Below are 23830 nucleotides of genomic sequence, written 5' to 3'. Positions count from 1 at the left end.
ATGACTTCCACATCTCGAGCTCACTTCGTTTCTTATGCAGAAGGAAAAAACTGAAATGAATCACTCTGGAGAAATATAATGAGGGCGACTTAATGAAGTAATCGGAAGTTAAACACGATGCAGGTGCTGCATTTATTTCAGAGTTTTCATGAGGCGGCACACAGACGCTCCGGCTGACAGCTCCTCCGACTCGTTTCAGCGGTCACACAAACACCAGAGCGTCAAACGAGTACAAAATGTGATACAGTGTGTGACCCCCCCTTCTGTTTCCCTGCTGGTCCTTTGGAGGGGGTTCTGCTGCACCTGGGCAGACCTGGCCAGTCTCTCAGGTACTTAAGATGCGGCGGTCAACCCGTTCAATCTCTCATCGTGACCACGCAGCTCCTCGTCGCTCCGTGCTGCTGTCGTGCTTAGCTTCTGTTTACACCGTACAGCACGCCGTTCAGCCGACACACTGACAAACGCGCCTCACTCTCTTTGAGTTTCATTTTCTGTCTCTTGTTTAATGAACTTTTGCACCGTTTAGTTTAAGTGTCCATTTCCCTGTTTTGTTTTTGTTCAGGCCTTAAGATCCGGCTCGTAGGAACCCAAGTGGGCACATTTTCTCAAAGCGCGTTCTCGACCTCCAATTGTACCACAGAGGAAACGATTCAGCACGAGGTCGGTTTAGGCGGTGTTCAGGTGCAGCTTTTTAAACATGCCTCATTAAGGTCTGTGTCCACAAACGGCTCTTTTTGCACCGGCAGTGCCCACAACCTCGCTTTCAGGGCGCTTCTCACCAGCGCTCATTGTTGCTAGGTTACTAAGTTAACCTCTGCTTGCCTGCTAAACCTGAACTTTGATATTAATGATTAACACTCATCAAAGGGACCAACGACCATCAGCTGTACGACCGCTTATCCGCCATGTTTGAGTTGTCTGTAGGATTTAACCTTTCAGGGTAACTTTAAGGATCCCTGATGATGTGAAATTGATCTAGAAATGTTTTTTTTTATTTTGAAAAGAAGAACCAGACGATGCCGCCTTAATGACTGCGTGTTTGGGTGGAGGTCCTGAAGCTGCTGCAGTGTAAACATGTGCGTCTAAACATCCATCAATCAACAGTGAAGAAGCAACCATCGCTCGTCTTATTACTGTCATAATCACCAGGACTGTTTGCGCGCTACCGTCCCGTAATAGCCATAAAAGAGGCAGAAAACGAGGCCTCTGAGGTTTAGCCCAACTGCCTCCACTCGTCTCATCATCTGTCTCTCTTTATCTCTCCATTCCCCACCGTCTTCTCATCCATCAGGCGATCATCATTTCTCCCTCGCGTCACTCTCATCCATCACTTACTTTCTCCATCACTCATCACCTCCGCCTGCCTCTTTCCTGTCTCTATCTCTCCCCACAGCGATACCATCGGCGCTTTCTTGACTCCGTTTGTCTTTTTCTTGGTTCTCTTTTTCCTCATACAATCGGTCGTCAGCCGCCCGTTATCTCGCTGTGTGCTGTTTTTGTTACGAGCTGTTGTGTGTCCCGTCCCTGCTTCAATGTCACCCAGTTGGCGCTGCGCCACACAGGCTCGAGCTTTAGGGAGCAGCAGAGGAGGATGTGTGTGTGATATGTGCACGCATACGCTGAGAGTCTTTAGGTAGACTCTTTTGGGGGGGGGTTCTCTTTTGGTCCCTGTGCGTCTCCATGAACACATCCAGGGCGTTTTCACACCTGTAGATCGTTTGCTCTGGTATGAATCATCGATCAGTTTGTTCCACTGATGAATAATGACCTCAAGTTAAGTCTGTGTTCACACTGGGATGTTTACAAGCGGACCAAAATGTGTGACACGTGAGGGAAATGCTCTCTAGGGGTCCAATCACACAGAGTAAGGTATCACTGAGCACATCTGGACTGGAGTTCTCTGCAAATGTGAAAGCAGCTGTTTGTCTCTGTACAATCTCTGAGGCCGTTTTCACATCTGCACTCCTGAAAATATCTAGATAATTTCAGTTAATGCCATATAGGATCTTTGACCAGTCCCCCCCCCCCCCCCACCCCCCCACCCCTCCCCCTCCCTCGTCTCAGTGCAGTGAACTGACAGGACCTGTTAACAGTCACTGACATGCAGCCTCGGCTCCTGGGTCTCTCATCCATCACTGGTTCTAATAAGGCGAGCAGCCAACACCTTCTGATGGTAGCCTACCTCGAGGCCTAACTCGATTCTTTTAAATATTTCAGCATTGATTTCTCTAAAAGAAGTTGTTATCATTGGATGAGTTTTATATTGAATTTTATCCATGTCAGTGCACCCAGAACTACATCCTCAGGGTATTGTCTGACCCTCTCTTTACCTTTCACCTCCTGACTCAGAGAGAACGGCCAATCAGAATCCAGAGGGGCCTGCAGTACGCCTGACCACCCCTCTGGCCCTGCTCCCCTGGTTTCTCCGGGTTGAGAGAAACAGCGTCGAAGGGAGAGAGGGAGGTGGAGGAGAAGAAAAACCGGATCAGAGACGGGAAAGGAGGACAATGAGGAAAGGCTCAATAAGGTAAGTGGTTGTAATAATGTTCTGCCTCCTGACAAGCTGCTGGCAAACGCAGCCACCCTCAGCCTCCCTGCCCACAACCCCCAGGCCCGCAGCCTTGGCAACGGACCTCCTCGGGAAGGGGACCTCTTGGCAACATGGCCCCCTCTCCTTGAGAGCAACAGGCTCGCCAGATAGAGGACAAGGAGAGCTGCATGATGTAAAGCTGTGTGTGCGAATGATGAATGTAGAGAGCTTTGCTGAGGGAGAAGATGCAGATGTGTGTGTGTGTGTGTGTGTGTGTGTGTCTGGTAAACCTGATATAAACATGATAGATAGCTGCTGTAGGAACGATGAGGCGGTGTTGTGTTTATGATTGAGAAAAAAAGACAAAAAGGGAAATGTGTGTGTGTTTGTGCGCTAAATGCAGAGGGTTTGGCTGAGGGAGAAGCAGCAAACATCCATCTGTGTGTGTGTGTGTGTGTGTGTGTGTGTGTGTGTGTGTGTGTGTGTGTGTGTCTCGATAAACCTGATGGAACGATTGCTTGGCAGAGGAACAGGCTCTTGTAAAGCTGAGGGGATGAGATTTTAGTTGCTCTGGTAATGACAATGCAGTATTGAGATTGTACGTCTGAGTGTGTGTGTGTGTGTGTGTGTGTGTGTGTGTGGGGGTGTGCGCGCAAGCGTGTGTTTGTGTGTGTGTGTGTGTGGGGGGGTGTGTGCGCAAGCGTGTGTGTGTGTGTGTGTGTGTGTGTGTGTGCGTGTCAGACCTGGTGGAAAATGAGAGCCTGGCTGATGTAGCCCCAGCTGGAGGTGGGACTGAGGTAGTGAATCACCAGAAGCAGCAGCAGCATGAAGGCGATGCTGGCGGAGGCGTAGATGGCGTTGATGAGGAACATCATGACGAGGCAGCCCACGATGCCCAACACACACGTGTGCCAGGTGAAGTAACGGAAGGTGGGTCTAAAGGAGAACGAGGGGGTGAAGGAGTCAACGTTAATGTAAAACTTCAAAAACAATAGTCCTGCTGTTGATAATCAGTTTGTAGAGAAGAAGAAGAAGAACAAGAAGAATATCTCCTTATTGATCCTGTGAGGGTAAATTCAATTTCACACTAACTGTGACATGCTACACACACAAATACACACACAATTACACACACAAGCACAAACAGGATCCTGTGGACATGCACTAATGGAGAGATGTCAGAGGACTCCAGAGAAAAAGTCGACATGAATCAAATCTAAATTCACTGTACACACGGTTTCCATAAGGTTCTGGGTCAGAGGTGTGGGAGTGGAGGAGTTCAGAGAAGTATTGGGGGGGGGGGGGGATTTTGATGCAGGACCTGACCAGGAGCCAGTGGAGGTTGATGAACGTTGGCGTGATGTGCTGCCAGGAAGAAGAACTTCTTCGCGTCTTCTTTTCTAATTTTAGAGCACGCCATGTGGACTCGTCCGTGACTCACTGAGTTCCTCACGTTGTCTCTGAGACCCCCCCTCGTCTGCTGACTCCTCAAGGTGTTTCTGTAATTATCACACCTCCACTTCACTTCACTATCTTCACTTCCTGTGTCTGGTCTGACTGAAGCTTTTGATTGGCTGAGCAGTATCGCGAGTGACCATCGCTAGAAGAAAAGCAGCACCGTTAAAAACAGACTTCATGTTAACCCTTAAAAAGACCCCCCGGCTCGTAAAAAGGGGGCGGGCCCTTATTTGTTTAGGTGTGTTTGGGCCACGCCCCCAGCCGTAATAGGAGGCCTGGCCCACTGATTGACTACCAGTAATTATTAAAGCATTTATGATGGTTTCCGTAGCAACAAAGTTGTGATTTTTTTAATAAGAGATTTAAATCAAATATCGTTTCAGCATCTCAATGTTTACTCACATAACGCTGAAATGTTTCAAAGAGTTTAGATTCAACCTGAAGAGATGCACACACACACACACACAAAGACCTACACACACACACACACACACACACACACACACACACACACACACACACACACACACACACACACACACACACACACACACACACACACACACACACACACACACACACACACACACACACACACACACACACACACACACACACACACACACACACACACACACACACACACACACACACACCAGTCTCAAAAGAAGAAGTGGCTTACGTGCTGGGACGAGAGCAATTAAAGCAAACAGCGCACTCAGATAATAAGCTGCAGACGGCTTCACGCCGCCCATGTTTGTGAGCATCGCTCTGAATCCACAAACAACAACGAGCTTTAGTCCTATTTAAGGCCCAGACGTACTTATTGTAAAACGCTGTAGTGTGTGTGAGTGTGTGCTCGTTAAGTGTTAATGGGCTGAAGCGGTCCGAGCAGTAACGCCACTGATGGAGTCTCTCTCAGATATGGAGGATCGTGTAATTGACCCCAATTTCCCCGCAACAACAGCCGCTGTTTGAATAAGCAGCAGCCATTAAAAGAGCGCCAGCTGTCACAACACTGCCCCAACAACAGACCGACTTCCTGCATGCATCAAATAACAGACCCGCCATTAAAAGCATCAACCTGTAACTCCTCCCCCTTCAGTTGTTTCAAAGTCGATCTAATAGAACAATAACCTCCAACAGGGAGGATGGTGTCTCTCTCATGTCCACAGAGTGCCCCGCTCGCCTGTTTTCAGCACTATGTAACTTCTTTACTCTTATGTGCGAACGTCTTTACGGCGCTAGTTCACACAGCAGCCTTCAGATACAAAGCAGCCAGTTAGCCCGTCTCTGTACTGTTTGATACAACGACTGAGAGGAAGAGGACGGAGACGGAGGAAGATAAGAAGAGAGAGAGCGAGGGAGAGAGAGAGAGAGAGAGAAAGAGACAGAGAGAGAGAGAGAGACAGAGAGAGAGAGAGAGAGAGAGAAAGAGACAGAGAGAGAGAGGGAGATAAATATCTCTATGATTATCAGTCGTGTTACAAAGAGATGTGGTCTGCAGTGCGTGGTCCCCAAAGCTGAATAAATGTGGCGATCCTCTGACTCCTCCCCTTTACTCTCTTTTTGAAGTGAAATATTAGGGCAACTTTGCAACTGATGGAGTTATTCTGCTGCAGGGTCAATCACACCTCACCTGTTTGGTCCAGTTTAAATGATCTCGGGTCTGTTAGGCCCCGTGTCCACAGAAAAGCGCTGGCTGTGCGCTGAGAAGAAAAGTGCTGCTCGCCCTTCCTGTCTCTATGACAACAGTCTGTTGACATCGGCCGCTGTATGACTGTCACTGCTCCGTTACTTTTACTGCATGTTTTATATTTGAGATTGTTTATTTCCTGATCAGACAGCGTTACAGGGACGACTTGAAAAGGTGGACCAGCTGTCTTTAAGTGTGTCTTTTTATTTCTTCTGGACTCGACCTCTCAGCCTCGACACCGCCCACTCTTCTCTCATCTTAACCTTCTTTCCATCCCATTGGAGCGCCGCTCTAATTACACTAAAAGCTCACCCACCAGGTCCCCCTCCCCCCTCTTTGCGCTCCGTCTTCAGCGGTGGCGGTCCCTCCATCGAGTCACCTCGCTCTCACCCATTCTGCCGCCCCTCTTGTTCTGATGTCATTTAGCTGACGCAGCAAAACGAGCATGCATAATCGCCGCCAATCAAGTCCTCAGAGACATTAAGAAAAAGAAACGGAGAGTGGCGGGGGGATGGAGAGAGAAGGTCCGGCCTTTAGCCAAAGACCACGTCATGACCAGGAAAGTGGGGGCGGAAACTCTATCCAAACACGCCCAACACACACGCAGCAGATAGGAGGTGGTTCTTTAAGAGATCAGGGAGTGTGTGAGAAGTTACCTCAGGAAAGGTCCCCGGTTGGGGCGCCATTCAGGAGATGCAGACTGACAAGAGGGAGACTCGTCTCTCTGCAGAGAGCAGCTCACTGATTGGTGGAGAGACACAGGGTCACTACAAACTGGCAACTCTCCAAGCTGGCTCGCTAATATCTGTTTATCAGGAACGTGTGTGCGCTCTGAGCGGGTGTTCTCGTCATTAGGTTATAATGTAAATAAGAAGGTATAAGGGGCAAGTGATAAATCCTGACGTACAGATCTGAGGTTTGAAAAAGATTTAGTATCTGGAAGAGACCTTATCAAAGAGGACCTTTTTGAATTCAGCTAGGCACCTTTATCATAAAGTCATAACACATAGTGAGTCTGTAAGAATCTGCATCCTCTCATCCGTGCACACAGATGATGATCCATCTGGATCCGTTCACAGCCCAGTCTATCAACCCACTGCGCCCCATATTTGGACCGAGGACAGGCCCGGCAGAGGTCCACGTGTTCTGTTTTTGGAGCTAATGCTTCAGCTGCTCAACTCGCACAGATTATTGAAGAGACAATCACGGAGGCTGCAGAGAGCGCTGCTTTCATTTGGACGTCAGATGGCTTCAAGCTGGTAAAAGTAAAAACAGGCTGAATGTGTGTTTGTGTAGAAATGCCAGCTGTTGTTGGCACACTCTGACAAAAGGTCGTCGGCTGTGTGTGACGGAGCTCAGCGCAGCAGCCTTTGGCATCAGAGTGGGGGGCTCAGTTGTGTCCTGAATCCTAGCCAGTGACCCTGCACTCCTACATGAATGACTTTATGTGTTTGTTCAGGCGTATTTAAGCCACACGTCCGAGTGGCGCCCGAGCATCAGCAGCAGGACACAGAGCGCCCCAAGAGGAACACTCACACACAGCCGGAGCCGCCACTGATAAAGCTGCAGCCAACAGAAGCCTGCACACACACACACACACACACACACACACACACACACACACACACACACACACACACACACACACACACACACACACACACACACACACACACACACACACACACACACACACACACACACACACACACACACACACACACACACACACAGACACACAGACACACACACTTAGGCAGATAGGCAGATACACTCACACATCAAGAATCAGTCAAACACTAAGCAACACCCGGCGTGACTTGGATTACAAACAAACATGGTTTTAAATTACATACCTTCGCACAAAGACACACATACACACACACACACACACACACACACACACACACACACACACACACACACACACACACACACACACACACACTTAAACAGACATCTTTTCCGCTACATCATAATTTCATCCCTCCCCTCGCCTCTCCTACACAACAGCACATTTTCGGGAAAGGGAAATATTTCTGCTAAATTAGTTATGCTAATTACAGAGCAGCTCTCAGGGGGAGAGACGGCGCTAAATGGCTTTTAATTCTTTTTGCCTGGAAAGAGACGTGGGAGAGGGCCAGACAGAGAGCGCAGCGAACGAAGCACACGGCTCGAGAAATACAAATAAACAAGGCGATAAAACACACAAACAACCGGCGTTCAAATTTGCCGGTGACACAGCAACAATGAACTTGCAGAATTAAGAAACTCAGGGGAAGAAGAAGGAGGCCCAGAGTGGAGCGGCGGGCCAGACAAACAAACCGCCTTATCAGCTCCAGGGCCCCCGAGTCACCCCGCCGACAGGGAGAGAAGAGATGGAGTGTAGAGAAAGTTTTGCTGCTAACTCTGTGTCCTGTAGCCTTTGCCAGCGGTCACTGAGTGATAACAAGGCCGGAGCTGATAGTACACACACGTCTGTACATGGACGACACCAGAGGAAACACTGGGAACTCAGTTAGCTGCACAGAAAGTTTTTCTCTCCCTCGTCAACAACAAACTGCTCACTGAGCCAGACTGTGCAGACGGGTGTTGACAGTGCCCTCTTGTGGCAAAGTAAAACATTCTAATGACGACATAATGTGCTTCTTTACAGCTCAGTGCGTCTGTTCTTGGACTTCACAAGCGAAATGCTCAGTGAAGACGTCCCTCATCCTGATTACGCCCCTCGGCCCGACTGATAAGTCACATGTTCCCATCAGCTCATCAGGTTTTTTTTGGTTGGTATTGCTCCTTTTATTTTAGAGCAGCAGATTTGTAAATCTGAAGCATGTGAGTTTAAAAAATGTAAATAATGTTTTCTAAATCAACATGACGTAGCAGAATGTTCACACGTGTGTACCTGACTGCACTCACACATCTAGAAAATATGTCACTTATGTGACTCTGACCCCTAGTGTTTAAAATGGGTACTACAGTCCAAATTCTAAACATTGTAGAGAGCTCTCTCTCCCCCCGCCCCCTCCTCTCTAGAGTCGATGCTCACACAGGTTGCCATGTGGTGGACACTGAAGCTTCAGTGTTTAGCCAGCTCTGCATGCGTCTGTAAACCTTTCTGTGTTCTAACCTCTCTCCATTTTTCAAAAGCATCTCCAATATTGATCCTAGTTTGAGCACGTTTCCATCGCTGCAACACCTGTTGGTTTGACCTGATAACTGCTCTCATATCTGGCAAACTGAGGGGCGTCCAAAACGGGCATGTGGGGGTGCCTTAAAACTGCCTACCTTCTCTGGTCCTGGAGTATCTACACTTTAACTCAAGTGATGAAGTCGTGTACTTGGTCCACTGATGTGAACAAGGTTTGATTCTGTATTCTGCTTTCAGCTGATGGAGGAGTCGTTGATCTTGGAAGCTGCAGATGTTCTCTCATCCTCTTCCAACAATAACTGAATAGAAACAGGAAACACCAAACGTACCGCTGGAGGCGAACTGTCACAACAATAAAGTGATACACGGTGTTTAAGCAGCGTCGCTCCTCCATAACAAATAAAAACTGGAGCAGTTGTCATGTTCAAATGTTTTTCACAGCCGGTGGAGAAGTTTAATCTAAGGGAAGGTGCGCCTTTAGAAAAACAACTTTTTTTAAATGAAAGATGTGGATGACAACGTAAACACTTCTCACAGAGGATGAGGAGAGTCTCATAAAAAGGCTGCAGAGTGAATCAGAAGTTAAAGTGTGATGTGGTGATGTAATCATCGAGCTACATCTGCACAGACTCCGTTCCTCAGGTTATCCTACTGTTGTGTGAAAATGACTTCAGGGAGCTTTTATAAATCAGGATCATTGCAAGTGTCCAAAGTACACAAACAGCCCACGCACACACATCGATGCACAAATACAAACATTGTAAATTTAAATCTCCCAGCGTCTTCATGCGTTGTTACTGGAGCTTCCAGTCCAGGCTGCAGCTCCACAAAAACAAACACAAACTCACCGTTTTATGGCTGCTCCCTTTCCAATATGGGGCTGGAAGCAGCGGCCAGTTTTATGTCTTTTAATTTGTACACTGTCCCCACAGCAGTTTCCAGCTGGCACACAACCAGCTGCTTCCACACACACACACATAAACAAAGAGAGAGGAAGCAAAGAGAGAGGAGGAGCAGAGTGTTTGCAGAGGAACAGGAGCGACAGACCAACGCTACATGATGTCTATCAGAGGCCTACGTTAGGACTTATAGTTAGCTGTGTGTATGTGTGTGTGTGTGTGTGTGTGTGTTAAAGCCTCTGGAAACCGAAATCAACAGGAGCCTTCAAACTATTTCATAAAAGGTCACAATTATTGAGCCCGACCGATTAATCAGGCAAGCCGATATTAGCATCTCATGTGACTATCAGTATCGGCTTATTTTATCTAAGATATACACCGACATTACTCGATTTATTCTCCAGTCAAACAACATTTCATTTGAGTTTTATTGTATTACACTAGCAGCTCTCTGTCATCAGCAGAGGGCGCTATATGGATACAACAAGCATCATCACTCTCCTGGTGATGCACGTACATGCTCAGTTACTTTCCAGCTGAGTGACCATCTCGTCTTCATTAAATATCTTTTACACAAGTGTTTGATATCTGAGGGATCAACACAATACATGTGTTAATTTATATTTATATCTATCTCTTCAGATCGGAGAAAGATATCAGCCGATATATAAATTTCTGATTTTTTCTTTCCCCAATATCGGTATCGGCCCCAAAAATCCCACATCGATCGAGCCCTAATAATTATGTTCATAACTGTTCTTTAGTTTTAAGTAGAAAGGAGATTATTTTTGATTATCCTAACTTCCCTGACGAGGGGTTACTTTAGTTTTAATTATTATAAATGAGAAACGCTTCATTTCAACTGCTGTCTCTTTAAGACCCCGCCTCCCTACATGCCCACTCTCCTCTGATTGGCCAGCTCTGTTTGCAGTCACAGGGACATTTGATTTGTGATTGGCCACGTCTCCAAAGTCTCAAAGAACAGTCTAAACAGGAAGATTTTTTAAAATAGTTGAGAATGTTTTTTTATCCCCTCAGTCGATTCTTTAAAAGACTCTTATCTTTATTTATCATACATGCAGCGTTTCTCTTTCCAGCCAGATCTCCAGAGGCTTTATGAACGTGTACCTGAAATTAGGTGCCGACGCCCACTCCAGAGCCAGGCAGGCCAAGTCCACAGCCGCGTAGACCAGCAGGAAGAAGATGGTCACAATGCTGGCGATGGTGTTGAGCTTCCCTGAGAAGAGCACCAGCTGGAAAGAAAGACACAAAAGAGAGAGAGAGAGAGAGAGAGAGAGAGAGAGAGAGAGACAGAGAGAGGGAGGGAGAGAGAGAGAGAGGGGGGGAGAGAGAGAGAGAGCAGGAAAGAGGGAGAGGGAGGGAGAGGGAGAGAGAGCAGGAAAGAGAGGGGGAGAGAGAGGGAGGGAGAGGGTAGAGAGAGAGGGAGAGCAGAAAATAGAGGGAGAGAGAGAGGGGAAGATAGAGAGAGAGCAGGAAAGAGAGAGAGGTAGAGAGAGAGAGGATTAACAATCACATGAATGACATTCAACAGTCGGACAGAGGAACAGATTCTCAGATTCTCAGAGAATGAATGCTTGAGAACCAGAAGTGTCCGACGGTTTTATAAAATTGTTTCAATCGAAAGAAGTGAAATGAATGGTTGAGAAACAAGAAGCTTTTCCCACTCGAGGATCTCTTGGTAATTGAGCATTCTCCTACTTTGGGCCTATTATCTACCCACCACGCAGCTGAGAGGGGACGTTTAGTACAGAGTCGACCAACGTCTACGGAGACGTGTGGAAACTAAAATGTTCCACAGATCTCCTGGGACCAGCGCGGACCTCCACTGCTCCCCTGGCTCCCCTGGCTCCGGTTTGGGAGCCACAGATTGAGGCTAATGTTCACGTTTAATTAAGATGGTATCTAGTCTGCTTGTGTTTGGGAGCCGCTGCAGCTGCATGTTCAGTTATCAGCAGCTGATTGGAGTGAGTGTTTGAGATTCAGCCTTGCTCTCTGACTGAGCAGCAGAGAGTAACCTCTAATAGACGAGGCGGATGATGACCTCATTAGAGGAACAGCTCCCTGCAAGGTTCTCTGACACCTGAATGTGTGAACAGGGCTTCGTGAATCTCTCTGCAAGGTAATGCAGACCTGCCAGTCGACGGTGAGGAACAGTCAGAGCTGCATCACTCCTGAGATTAAAACCATGAATATGATCACATTTGTAATTTAGGAAGTCAAAAGTATTTGTGTTGTGGAAAGCGGTAAACACAAATAAAGCTGTTTCCACATCTGCACTCCTGAAAATATCTGGATAACTTCAGGACTCCGGATATTCTCCTGACCTGTTGTTCACACATGCACCTCACAGCGGGAGATCAACCCTGTCAGACAGGAGGGGGGGCAGCAGAGTCCGCTACACAACACTATAATGAGAGTATTTGTCTTTCTATCAATGCTACCTGTAGTTCAACAGAATCACAATCTGAACTAAAGAGTGGAGAAGAACATACTGGAGAACAGGATGCAGATCTGGCTAAACACTGAAGCTTCAGTGTCCACCACATGGCAACCTTGCGTGAGCATCGACTCTAGCTCTCTACAATGTTTAGAATTTGGACTGCAGTACCCATTTTAAACACTAGGTGTCAGAGTTACATATTGCTCCTTTAAGACTGCTCTAAAGTTAAAGACATATCAACAAACTAAATTGAGCACAATCAATTCCACAAGATTAAACGCAGGATCACAGTGTCAAAGGTTACTAATGTTAGCCGTTCTAGCACCTCCTGCCTTTGGTCCTCCTCGCAGGTTAACATCCACATGCACATCGCTCCAGGCGAGAGGTTATTCATTCAGGTAGTAGCAGCTGTTAATCGGAGCTACAGGCTCGACTAGTGGCGCTGGGGCAAATTGGACTTTTCTTACAGGCCTGAACTTACAGAAATATGAACAAGCACTTCCTAACGAGGGCGAAAACGTAAACGCTTAGCAAGAAAGATTTTGTACGAAGTCCGACTAAAGATGGATTTGTTTGTAAGGAATAAAAAAAAAACACTTTTTCAGAACAAACGAGGTATAACACACTGTGAATGAAATGAAATCCTGGAATGAAAAATGATTTTATTAACTCTAAATAGAAACATCAATCTCAATCGTGTTGGAGGCGTGGAACCGCAACGCCACCCTGAGGTCCCAAGGTGCTCGTCAAACTGTTAACAATGACCATCATAAAGGAACCAGTTTCCCAGATATCTGCTGGCGTTACTTTAACCATTGGATCCACTGTTTGAGAATAAATATGGATGTGTTCAGCTTCAATATGTACAAGAAATAAAATCCCCATGTCACCTGAAGTCCACTGATTGAAGCAACTACACCTCATTAGAACTCAGTACTGGGAGTAGTGGGAGTACTGGGAGTAGTGGGTTTGAAACAGTCTGTTCATCCACTGACGGTCACTCATGTTTCTTAGCTGTGTGGAAACAATCTTTCATGGACTCCTTCAAACGCAAACACTTTCAAGCTGAAACAATGGAAATATTCCCAATGTTCCACTCCACATGTAGCACGCCGTTTACTGCAGTGAGGCGTGTTTCATCATCATCATCATCATCATCATCATCATCATCATCATCATCATCATCATGTGGTCCTTCTTCATCCCTCTGTGAGCTGCTCAGAACCAGAAAAACAAACGGACAGGGTTGCCTTCTCTCTAATTATCAGGGGATTATAATTGGCAGAGAAACTGCGATGAAGTTGGACTTTATTTTATTGTTGAGCTCGAGGGCGAATCACGAAGGGGATCAAAGAGCGACTCTGTGATCACGACCTTTGAGACCATGAACCAGAGGTAAACTGAAGAAGGGAGAGAGAGAGAGAAAGAGGACGAGGTAATGGCCGAGGATTAGGATTAATGATGGCATATTATTGACAGACGGAGAGAGAGAGCGAGCGAGAGAATGATGAGCTGAGGGAGCAGCGATGACGGAGAGGTGTGAAAGAAGAGTGAGAAAAGTGAGATGAGAGACGCAGAGAAGAGAGAGGAGTGAGAAAGGGAAAGAGAGCGTCTCTGACCTCTGGCCGTCAAAGTCAGCGGGCGTCTCTCCATCGCTCCCCTGGGAGCCTCGATTTACAAGGAAGCCAATTACCTCAGACACCGACGCCACGGACAACTGACATAGCACAGAGAGGTGTGTGTGTGCTGGCTAAACACTGAAGCTTCAGTGTCCACCACATGGCAACCTGCGTGAGCATTGACTCTAAAGAGAAGGGAGCGGGGGCAGCTCTCTACAATGTTTAGAATTTAGACTGCAGTACCCATTTTAAACACTAGGGCTCAGAGTTACATTATATTAGATGGATAATAAACAGATTCTGAACTCGTATGCAGTTTTCTGATTTGTCTTTGTTCACGCAAACACAACATTTAGACTTTTTAGCGGCGCTGTTCTCCATGAGATCCTTTTTGTGTTTGGTTGCTTCATACTTTGACCACACCTACCCCAGTCATAAGCTCTTCCTACTTTAATTCATATCCTGTTTTTCTGGACTCTTTCTTCAAGTGGTCGAGTAATCTTCCTTTTACAGAAAAGAACATTAAAGAGAGCCTCGTCTTTTGCCTGAACGGTCCTCCTACTTCTTTGTTCCCAGTCGTGTTGTGTGTGTGAGTGTGTGAGGCGAGATCACTATCAGACTTTTGTCATCAGTGAATCATTCAAATGGCCGAGGAAGGGGCGGAGAGAAAGACGACGAGGGAGTCAATAATCTCTGATGGTGACAGCGGTGCAGCTAATGATTTCCATCTAATTGCTCGTCCTCACAACCGTTGAGTAGCAAAGGATACAGAGAAGAAGCAGCGAGAGAGGGACGGAGAATAGAGAGCAAGAGAGTCATTCAGCCTTTTCCTCTCACCACTTATAATGACGGGACAGTCAGGACGATTGGCTCCTCAGACCATTCTCCTCTTTGTCTCTCTATCCTCAACCTGACTCTTCTCCGTCAATAAGTTCTTGTCTGTATTGACGTCTTTCCACCATTTACGACCCGAGAGTAAAAGAAGTTTCAAAGCGACATTATTCTGACGGGTTGCTGTCTGTAATCATGTTGGCGCTCCAAGGACAGTTTAATGGACTCCACTGAAAAGCACAAAGCTTGAGGAGATGATGCATCCTCCCTGTTACTGCATTTAGTGACAAAACGAACAGATTAAAATGTTACATTAAAGGTCTTCATTCTTTGCTTTTAGAAAAATTACCCCATCCATCCATCTTCTTTCCCTTATCCGAGGTTGGGTCTCTGGGGGACTCTGAGGCGCCCCCCAGGCCAGGTGGGTTTGTTATCCTTCCAGGATCTACCCCGGGGTCTCCTCCCAGTTGAGTGTGCCAGGAAAACCTCCAAAGGGAGGAGTCCAGGAGGATCCTGATCAGATGTCTGAACCACCTCACCTGGCTCTTTTCAATGTGAAGGAGTAGCGGCTCACCTCCGAGCTCCTCCTGAATGTCTAAGCTCCTCTGCCTCTCTCTAACGCTGAGCCCAGACGGCCTCCAGAGGAAACTCATTTCAGTCGATTGTATCTGATCTCATTCTTTCAGTCTCTATCTAAAGCTCATGACCACAGGGGAGGGTTGGAATGAAGATCAAGCGGTAAATCGAGAGCTTTCCCTTCAGGCTCGGCTTCCTCTTCACAACAACGGTCCTACACAAAGCCCTGCAGACACTGAACCAACCCATCTGTCAAACTCACGCCCATCTTACCCTCACTGTGAACGAGACCACGAGATACTTCAACTCCTTCGCTCCCCACCTGAGAGTGAGTATTCAATGCAAAAGTAGAAACATAATGTAGCGTATCTCAGGTTAGCATGGATGCAGAGTGAGCAGCGACAGGAAACAGACGACCAGCGGACCAAACCGAACTAGTTTCTCTTCAGGATGAGTCCGTCGAGTTTGGACTAAGGATTCTCTCGAGTTACTCTGAAGGCCGTTCTGATCTTTCTGCCTGAGGAGAAGTTCTATAAATAATGATTCAGTATCCAGTTTGAGTCCAGAGTTTGGACTTATTCTGTCCCAGTGCAAAGCCAACTGTGCATCTGTTAGCTCAGAAATAAAAGATAAGTTTCTCCACCTGATCGGGTTTGATTGGTCTCAGAGCTCTGAAGGATTTCTGATTCTGATTTATTGATTTCTCTAAAAGATTTAAAACCAGTGTTACATCTGTGTTCATGACCCTCGGAGAACTCAACTTTTCTCTTTACAACCAACAGTAAACAATGCATTTCATGGGGCGCTGGTGGCGCAGTGGTTAGTGCGCGCGTCCCATGTATGGAGGCTGTAGTCCTCAACGCGGGCAGCCCGAGTTCGAATACAACCTGTGGCTCCTTTCCCGCATGTCAATCCCCACTCTCTTTCCCTGATTTCCGTCTCTGTCCTATCTCTCCATTAAAAGGCACAAAAGCCCAAAAATAAATCTTAAAAAAACAAAAAAACAATGCATTTCATATATGAGGGTCAAAGGTCATGTTTAGAGACGATGTGTAGAGAGGGCGTCCGACACTTGAGCGAGAGACAAATAACTGGACTTTGTGATGCTCCTGGATCATTTCTTTTACTTCCATCTACAGGTCAACGACCGGAGAACGTCTTGATGCTGCAGTGAGATACGATGCTCCAACCAGAGGGCAGACTACCCAACGAAGAAGAATCCACTCCGAGTCTCAGGAACATCTGTCCACACAACAGGAAGTGGACAGAAAAATAACAAAACGCTCTAAGCTAGCTCGTCTCGATGACATATCATGGCGCAGATTGTTTTCACATGTGGTCAGGATGCAGGCCTGTAATGAGCCAGCATGTTTGGTATGTAAGGGCGTTTTCCATTCCTCCCCCTCCCCCGCTGGTCTGCGTTCACATCAGTAACATCGCTCTGTACCCGAGTACACCTGCGTATGTACACAGTCCGATACAGCAGGGGGCAGTATGCACATAGTTGGTTTGCAAAACCACCAAAAAGCCGAAACAAAAAGTAACCATGGCAACCACCTGCAGGTTGAGTCCATCCTGCTAACTGTGGATGTTTTTCTAATTTCTGAGACGCCAACAAAGAACTTCCTGCGTCTACTGAGCAGCTCAGAGGATGAAACGTGGCCGTGCTGCACGGATAGTACAAAGATAGAAAGTAGCACCCGACTGACTGTCATGAAGTAACAAACATCTTTGTTTATGACATCTACCATTCTACGTTTCCACCAACCTGCACGAGAAACCAGGAGATGAGCACCGACACCCAGGGGTTCCCGCTGTGAGACGTCTTCTTAGCCGGAGCCAGCACCTTACCTGAAGACCAGAAAAAAGATTTTACTGAGAAAACTTTCAAACACTTCAAATTACAGGGAACACGTCCAATTTAAAGTCTCACCTCGCAAATAATATCTGGACCGCTAGATTATTTAGATTGTGACTTTTATTTATTCATTTTCTTAACAGCAACGCCGTGACAATCACTGACAGAGACAAACATTCACGCCACGGAACAGTGTGCGAGCAGCGCTGCAGACAGTAGACGGTGCCTGAAAGAAAGCAGCGTCACAAAAACACAACAAAATGCCTGAGATAGCTTAAAACTGAGAGGGTTCAATTAAAACAGCGTCGTCGTCTCGTCAGCGTCGTCTCACTTTGTCATCTTTCATGATGTTTCCCATGATGCAACAGTGCAGCAGTAATCAGCTCCATCAGATTTAGATTGCTGATGTCACTTCCTCATGTAACTGACATTTAAAGCATCGTCTGAGTGAGTGGGCGGCAGGACAGCGAGGTAGACAAACTAAAGTTGTTTTAATATATATGGCGGTGTAGGCTACTGGAAGACGATTTATATAATGTCTCTCATTCTCTTTGTATGTGACATTTCATGGTGACATTTGTGTTGAATGCCGAGGCGGCTCTCTGCAGGAGAGGTTACACATCTGGAGCACGAGACAGACCCGACCACACGGACGAGGAGAAAACACATGGACAGGAGTGAGGAGTGAGGGGGGGGCTGTGAGTTTAAGACTACATTTCACAGCTGATAAAGGATTGGAATTTAATCAGTAGGAATTTAAAGTCAAATCAATGTGAGACTGAGAGACGGAGGTGAAGGAGCCGAAGATTAGTGAGTTAAAGAGAAGAGATCGAAGGAGTGTGTGTGTGTGCGTGTGTGTGTGTATAGTCATCTCTGTGTTTGCATTGGACAGTGGGAAGGTTATGCAGTGAGCGGCATGCATGAGTGACAACAACAGCTGATTACGCCACACTTCCTGACATGTCAGTTTCAAAATAAAAGCATTTTACTGATTTACGGAATTTAACTGGGGGCTTTTATTGTGAAGAACTTTAAGGGTATGAGGTTTGGCGGGGCTTCAGTTAGTGGTGTTTTTAGATAACTCTGAGGAATCAGCATTTCAACACGCTCCTTTGACCACGAGTCACAGCTGCACTGTGTGGAGCGGGTCATCGGTTTAAACACCTGCAGCAGGTAGACCCTAATGTCTAGTGGTGATGCTAATCCATCCATGCTGCACTCAACTCAAGCAATACCGAGCCATGCCATGTGGAACAGTCTGAGGACCGGGATTCAATCACCGTTGTTTGAAGCACACTTCCAAAACGTCATTCTTTCTTTCTTCTTCCAGGTCGGGAAGTTTCTACTTTCACATGTAATAAAGTTTCCAGGTTTTTTCCTGGTCGTACGAGCCGTGTACAGTGTGGTCATACGAACCATTTCATCCCTCTACAAGAACATTTCACATTTATGGCTCCGCAGTCAGACTCCTAATTAAACACATTCATCTAAGTTAACCCTTTGTGTGTAACAGACAGCCGAACAAGAGTCGGCTCCGTCTGATCACTCCACAGAGGAACTTCCACTAATGACTACTTTACCTCCTCTAACACGCACAGCACACGCACACACACACACACACACACACACACACACACACACACACACACACACACACACACACACACACACACACACACACACACACACACACACACACACACACACACACACACACACACACAGGACAAATCAATTTGCAATAGACTTAACAAAGGAGCAAAGGATGGGAGAGGCAATCTGCTCAGCATCGTTAATAATGACAAAGTTGCGGGCGGCGTGGACTCCCACAGCGCGGCGGGGGGCAACAGAAAGCTCGGGGAACAGAACTCTTCAAAAAACTGAAAACGGTTCATGTACTCGTGCTTTTTTCAAACACTGTAAATAAGAAGTGGAGTAGAAAATACAATTATAGCTTAAAGGAGCAGTATGTAACTCTGACACCTAGTGTTTAAAATGGGTACTGCAGTCTAAATTCTAAACATTGTAGAGAGCTGTCTCCCCCCGCCCCCTCTTCTCTAGAGTCAATGCTCACGCAGGTTGCCATGTGGTGGACTCTGAAGCTTCAGTGTTTAGCCAGCTCTAGATTACATATCTAAATTAATTAAAAATGAACTAAACCTGTTAGATATTTTTCTTGACTTCTTACATTACCTGAAATATTTTCAACAGTTTTCAAAGCCGGTGAAATCTGTCATTTCAGAGTTGAAACGGGATGTGTATTGTTGTGGCGGGTTGCCATGACAGACACAGCATGTTTATCGTTGCAGTGGCAACACTGGATGTTATGTCAAAGACCGCTACATAATGAAGCGTGAGCGTCTACTGCTGCATAAAAACATTTAAACATTCATCACGGCGTGACAGCAGATCAGGAAAAGACAGCAGTGATATTTACAAATAAAGTCAACGCCACATGCCTGGTGGTCGGGTTACCTACCAAACAAGTCGTCCTTGGCCAGAGCGTAGAGGATGCGTGAGCCTCCGATGAGGTTACTCATGGCGGCAGAGAGCGTGGAGGAGTAAACGCCGACAGTGACAAAGGGGTTCCAGATGTTGATGTCTCTGAGGAAGCTGTAATCCCTCTGGAGCAGGACGCTGGAAGAGAACACGAGAGATCACTTTAACAGACAGACATTTAGTCCTCGCCATTACCGGAAAACAAAATAGGAGCGATGTAACGCTATCGTCGATTTCACGATATCACGATCAAAAGTGTCTCGATACCGACGAAACGATCGGTCTTCTGGAATTTATTTCAGTTCAGTTTCCACTAAAACATTGCGCCCCCATCATCCTTTGCACCCCAGATGATTCTGAATAACCGACATTAACTGAGCGAACCTCGTGTTAGAATCAGGTGGCGAGGAAGGCCGTGTGTCATCTCAGACTCAATCGGCCAATGAAAACGAAGATGACCATGATGACTCTGCTTAAAGACGACATCGAGGAAAAGGAGGGCTTGACTCCAGCCAGTGTGTGTGTGTGTTTGTGTGTGCTCGTGTGTGTGTGCAGGAGTTGCTGGAGAAAGAGATCAGAGCGTACACAGCCCACAGCAGGGCGTGGTTGATTGCAGCCTGCCCCCCCACCTCTTCTCAATACAACACAGCAAGAGGGAGGAGAATTAGAGCACGTCTCTCTCTCTGATCCATCTCTCTTTGTCTACACACACACACACACACACACACACACACACACACACACACACACACACACACACACACACACACACACACACACACACACACACACACACACACACACACACACACACACACACACACACACACACACACACACACACACACACACACACACACACACACACACACACACACACACACACACACACACACACACACACCCTCCCTCCCTCCCTCATCACCTCCATCTCCTTCATCATGATGTTTTTAAAACCCACTCGAGGGTTTTTCTACTTCTGTCACAACTCCCCTTTTAGTTTCATTTCTACTCGTGCAGCTCTCCCTCTCTCTCACCCCCCCTCTCTGTTTCTCTCTCTCTCTCCCCCTCTCTCTCTCTCTCCCCCCTCACTCCCCCTCTCTCTGTCTCCTCCCCCCTCCCTCTCTCTCTCTCTCTCTCCCTCCTGTAATTAAGAGTTTCATCACGTTTTCTTTCTGGTCCAATGATTTTAATACTTATTATCATGGCCCTGTTAAGTATTGTTCACTCCATCCAGAGATCAGAGCACACTATTATTTCACATGGAGCCAACTGCACACACACTCACAACTTTAATACACACAGACACGCGCACAGACACACACACACACACACACACAGGTTTTTACATTACCACAAATCACCTAAATAAAAAGTTCTGTGGAGAAGTTAACATCGCCCTCAAAATTAAGAAATACCAACTACTTTGTTTATTTGGCGTATGCGTGCATGTGGTGTATGTGTGTGTGTGTCATCGGGCACTGCAGGGAAAGTTTATGAACCATTGCTTTAATCAGACTCTCTGACATATTCGTAACACCAAAAAAAAAACCTGTTAGAAGTGGAGACTCACCGCGTTTGTTGTAAAAAATTAAGTAAAACTGAGGTTATAAAAAGGTGAGCGGCATTATGAGCAATTAAAGTGTGTGTGTGTGTGTGTGTGTGCGTGTGTGTGTCCGTGTGTGTCTGTGTGTGTGTGTGTAAAAGAGAGGTGAGTGATGATGCAGGTCCAAACTTATAGGCTGATTATTAATTTCTCTGACGTGCGGCAGGAGCCAAATAAATCTCCAAAAAGCTTGACATTTCCAAACCGGCTCTCAAAAACAAAGCCAACGCAAACTGGGTGACAGTGGTGACAAATGGTGTGTGTGTGTGTGTGCGTGCGTATGCATGTGTGAGAGAGAGAGAGAGGGAGAGAGAGGCTGTGTGTATCTTGTGTTTCATAATTTGGTGTTTCTTCCAGAGCTGTGTGTTCATTAACAAGAGAGTATTGCCTCTATGTGACTGTGTGTGTGTGTGTGTGTGTGTGAGAGTGTGTGTGTGAGTGTGTGTGTGTGTGTGTGTGTGTGTGTGTGTGTGTGTGTGTGTGTGGATAGTAATTATTGATCAGATCATCCAGCTGAAATGAGCTCTGCCACCAAAATAAAGAGCAGAACAAAAGTGTGAGGGAGCGGCGTGACAGATTAAAGGAGCTCGTTTCGAGAAGAGGAGAAGACAAAGCTCGCCGTCTAAAAGGAGCCCGCAGAGATCGTGGGGCCGATTGTTCTCGCTCCTCCCGACCTCGCTCCATCCTCCGCCTCATTTGTTTATCCCTTTCCATTCATGCCCTCATTTATGTACTCATGCGTATTCATCTTTTAATCCATCATCTTGTGCTTCTGATTATTCTCCAGTGCGTCTCGTTAAAAACCTTACAGAGACATTAGCCACACTTCTTTTTCAAACGGGGTGAAACATGGCGGGATGAAACATGGCGGGCTGAGCAGGCGTGTGCGTGTGTCTGCGTTCAGGTGTATTACAACACTCCTCACAAACAGAGCTGCTGCTCCGGGTCGTCTGAGCTCTGGGAGGGCGAGGTCAGCCCTCATCAGGACCAACATAACGACCCGCCATCGTCGTGTTTAATGATCCTGACGAGAGAAAAGGCTCCAGAACGTCCAATAAACGTCTGAGTGGGATCACAGCTAGTTACTGCCACGGCTCCAGCTTATGGCCGCCATTACTGTTATGCTCATTGCACAATTATGTGCCCGTTTGTGTCTCTGCAATATGGACTTGATGGTCCTGTAAGTCAATGCTGAGAGTCACAAAGGTGAGTCCCCTCTGATGAGTCTCTACACGACAGCACTTTCCTCTCGTTGGTGTATTTCTCTCAAACAGGGGGGGGGGGGGGGGGGTTTCAGCAGAGTTTCTAATGATGGATGTTTCATGATCGTGGAACAAAACTGTAATCAACAAATCACAGCACTGTGACATAAACACAGCAATGTTCCTGCATTTCATTAAATATCCCCTCCAGTGTTATTCTTCACACCATTTTCTAAGAGGCTGCACATTGTTGCACTCACCACAGACGCACACCATTGATGAAGTATGCTGTGGTTTACAATGATTTTAGAACAGCTGAGGGGGTCTGAAGGGAGTTTCGTCATCGTCATCGTTGACTCATTTAAAAAGACCTTCGTCAACGAATATTTTCGTCATTTATTTCGTGAGATTAACACTGATTCCCTCGATCGGGGCGCTGGTGGTACAGTGGTTAGTGCGCGCGCCCCACACATGGAGGCTGTAGTCCTCCAGGCGTGCGGCCCAGGTTCTTTCCTGCATGTCATTCCCCTCTCTCTCCCTGATTTCCGACTCTATCCACTGTCCTATCTCTCCATTTAAGGCACAAAAAGCCCAAAAATAAAGCTTATATAAATATATATATATATATGCATATATATATATATATATGCACAGTAGCTTTAAAGACACAAAGTTAAGAGTTTGTGGGATCATATCGGATTTAAATCGGATCCGATCCCACAAACTACTGTGCAGAACTTGACCTGCCCGCCCCCCTGTGGACAAAGTAGTAAATCTTATCTCATCGCTGAACTTGTCTTTTTTCATCCTTCTAAATTTAAAAAGTCAAACGGTCTTTCAGAGTGCGCCTTTGCGACAGCGCCGTCTTTGTGCGCTCATATTGACTCTGCAGCGGCATGCTGTCGGTGTCCTAGTCTGTGAACTCACAACGTGTTTCAGCGTTGTGTAAGCACGATGTGTAGAGAACGTGGACATGCACACACAGACTGAGCTCACCTCTGCTCCCCGTCTCACCGCTCCCAAGACCAAGACCAAGACCAAGACCAAGACCAAGACCAAGACCAAGACCAAGGCAGGGCGAGACCGAGACAAGACCGAGACCGGGCGGGGGTAGGGGAACACCTAATGGGGTTCAGACGCATGGGGGGCCCCTTTAGGTTAGGTAAAACATTGCACGCTGAAGAAAGGATATCTGCAGAGCGGGGCCGATCCGCCTCTGTGGGCAAGCCAGTCCAGGGTTTTAAATAAGACATACTGAGCTCACCTTTAGACTAATTCAAAACTTTATGAAAACATTTGATATAAAAGAACAAACTGAGCTGAACGACAGAAACAGGTACCAGGTGTGCACCAGGCTGGAGGGGAAAACTAAGAGGAAGTCTTTCTGCAGGCAGAGCCGGGGTCCAAGTCCTCAGAGCGCACTTCAAAAAGTCTGAACTGTTACCGC

General features: G+C 46.7%; 1 protein-coding gene across 1 annotated transcript in view; it reads right to left on the bottom strand.

Moving 5' to 3' along the window:
* Nucleotides 1-23830, bottom strand: part of zgc:153039 (uncharacterized protein LOC767698 homolog) — a 56833-nt gene that overhangs the window by 7994 nt on the left and 25009 nt on the right. The window contains exons 7-10 of the mRNA XM_061046161.1: nt 19556-19713; nt 16987-17069; nt 10860-10984; nt 3274-3466 (exon numbers count right to left, since the gene is read on the bottom strand). Coding sequence (XP_060902144.1) covers nt 3274-3466; nt 10860-10984; nt 16987-17069; nt 19556-19713 — 559 coding nt within the window. The remainder of the gene's footprint in view (nt 1-3273; nt 3467-10859; nt 10985-16986; nt 17070-19555; nt 19714-23830) is intronic.

This window comes from Labrus mixtus, chromosome 9 (genome assembly GCF_963584025.1).
Source record: "Labrus mixtus chromosome 9, fLabMix1.1, whole genome shotgun sequence".
Taxonomy (NCBI): Eukaryota; Metazoa; Chordata; class Actinopteri; order Labriformes; family Labridae; genus Labrus; species Labrus mixtus.
The sequence above is the reverse complement of the archived record's forward strand: the minus strand, read 5'-3'. Positions and strand labels throughout refer to the sequence as shown.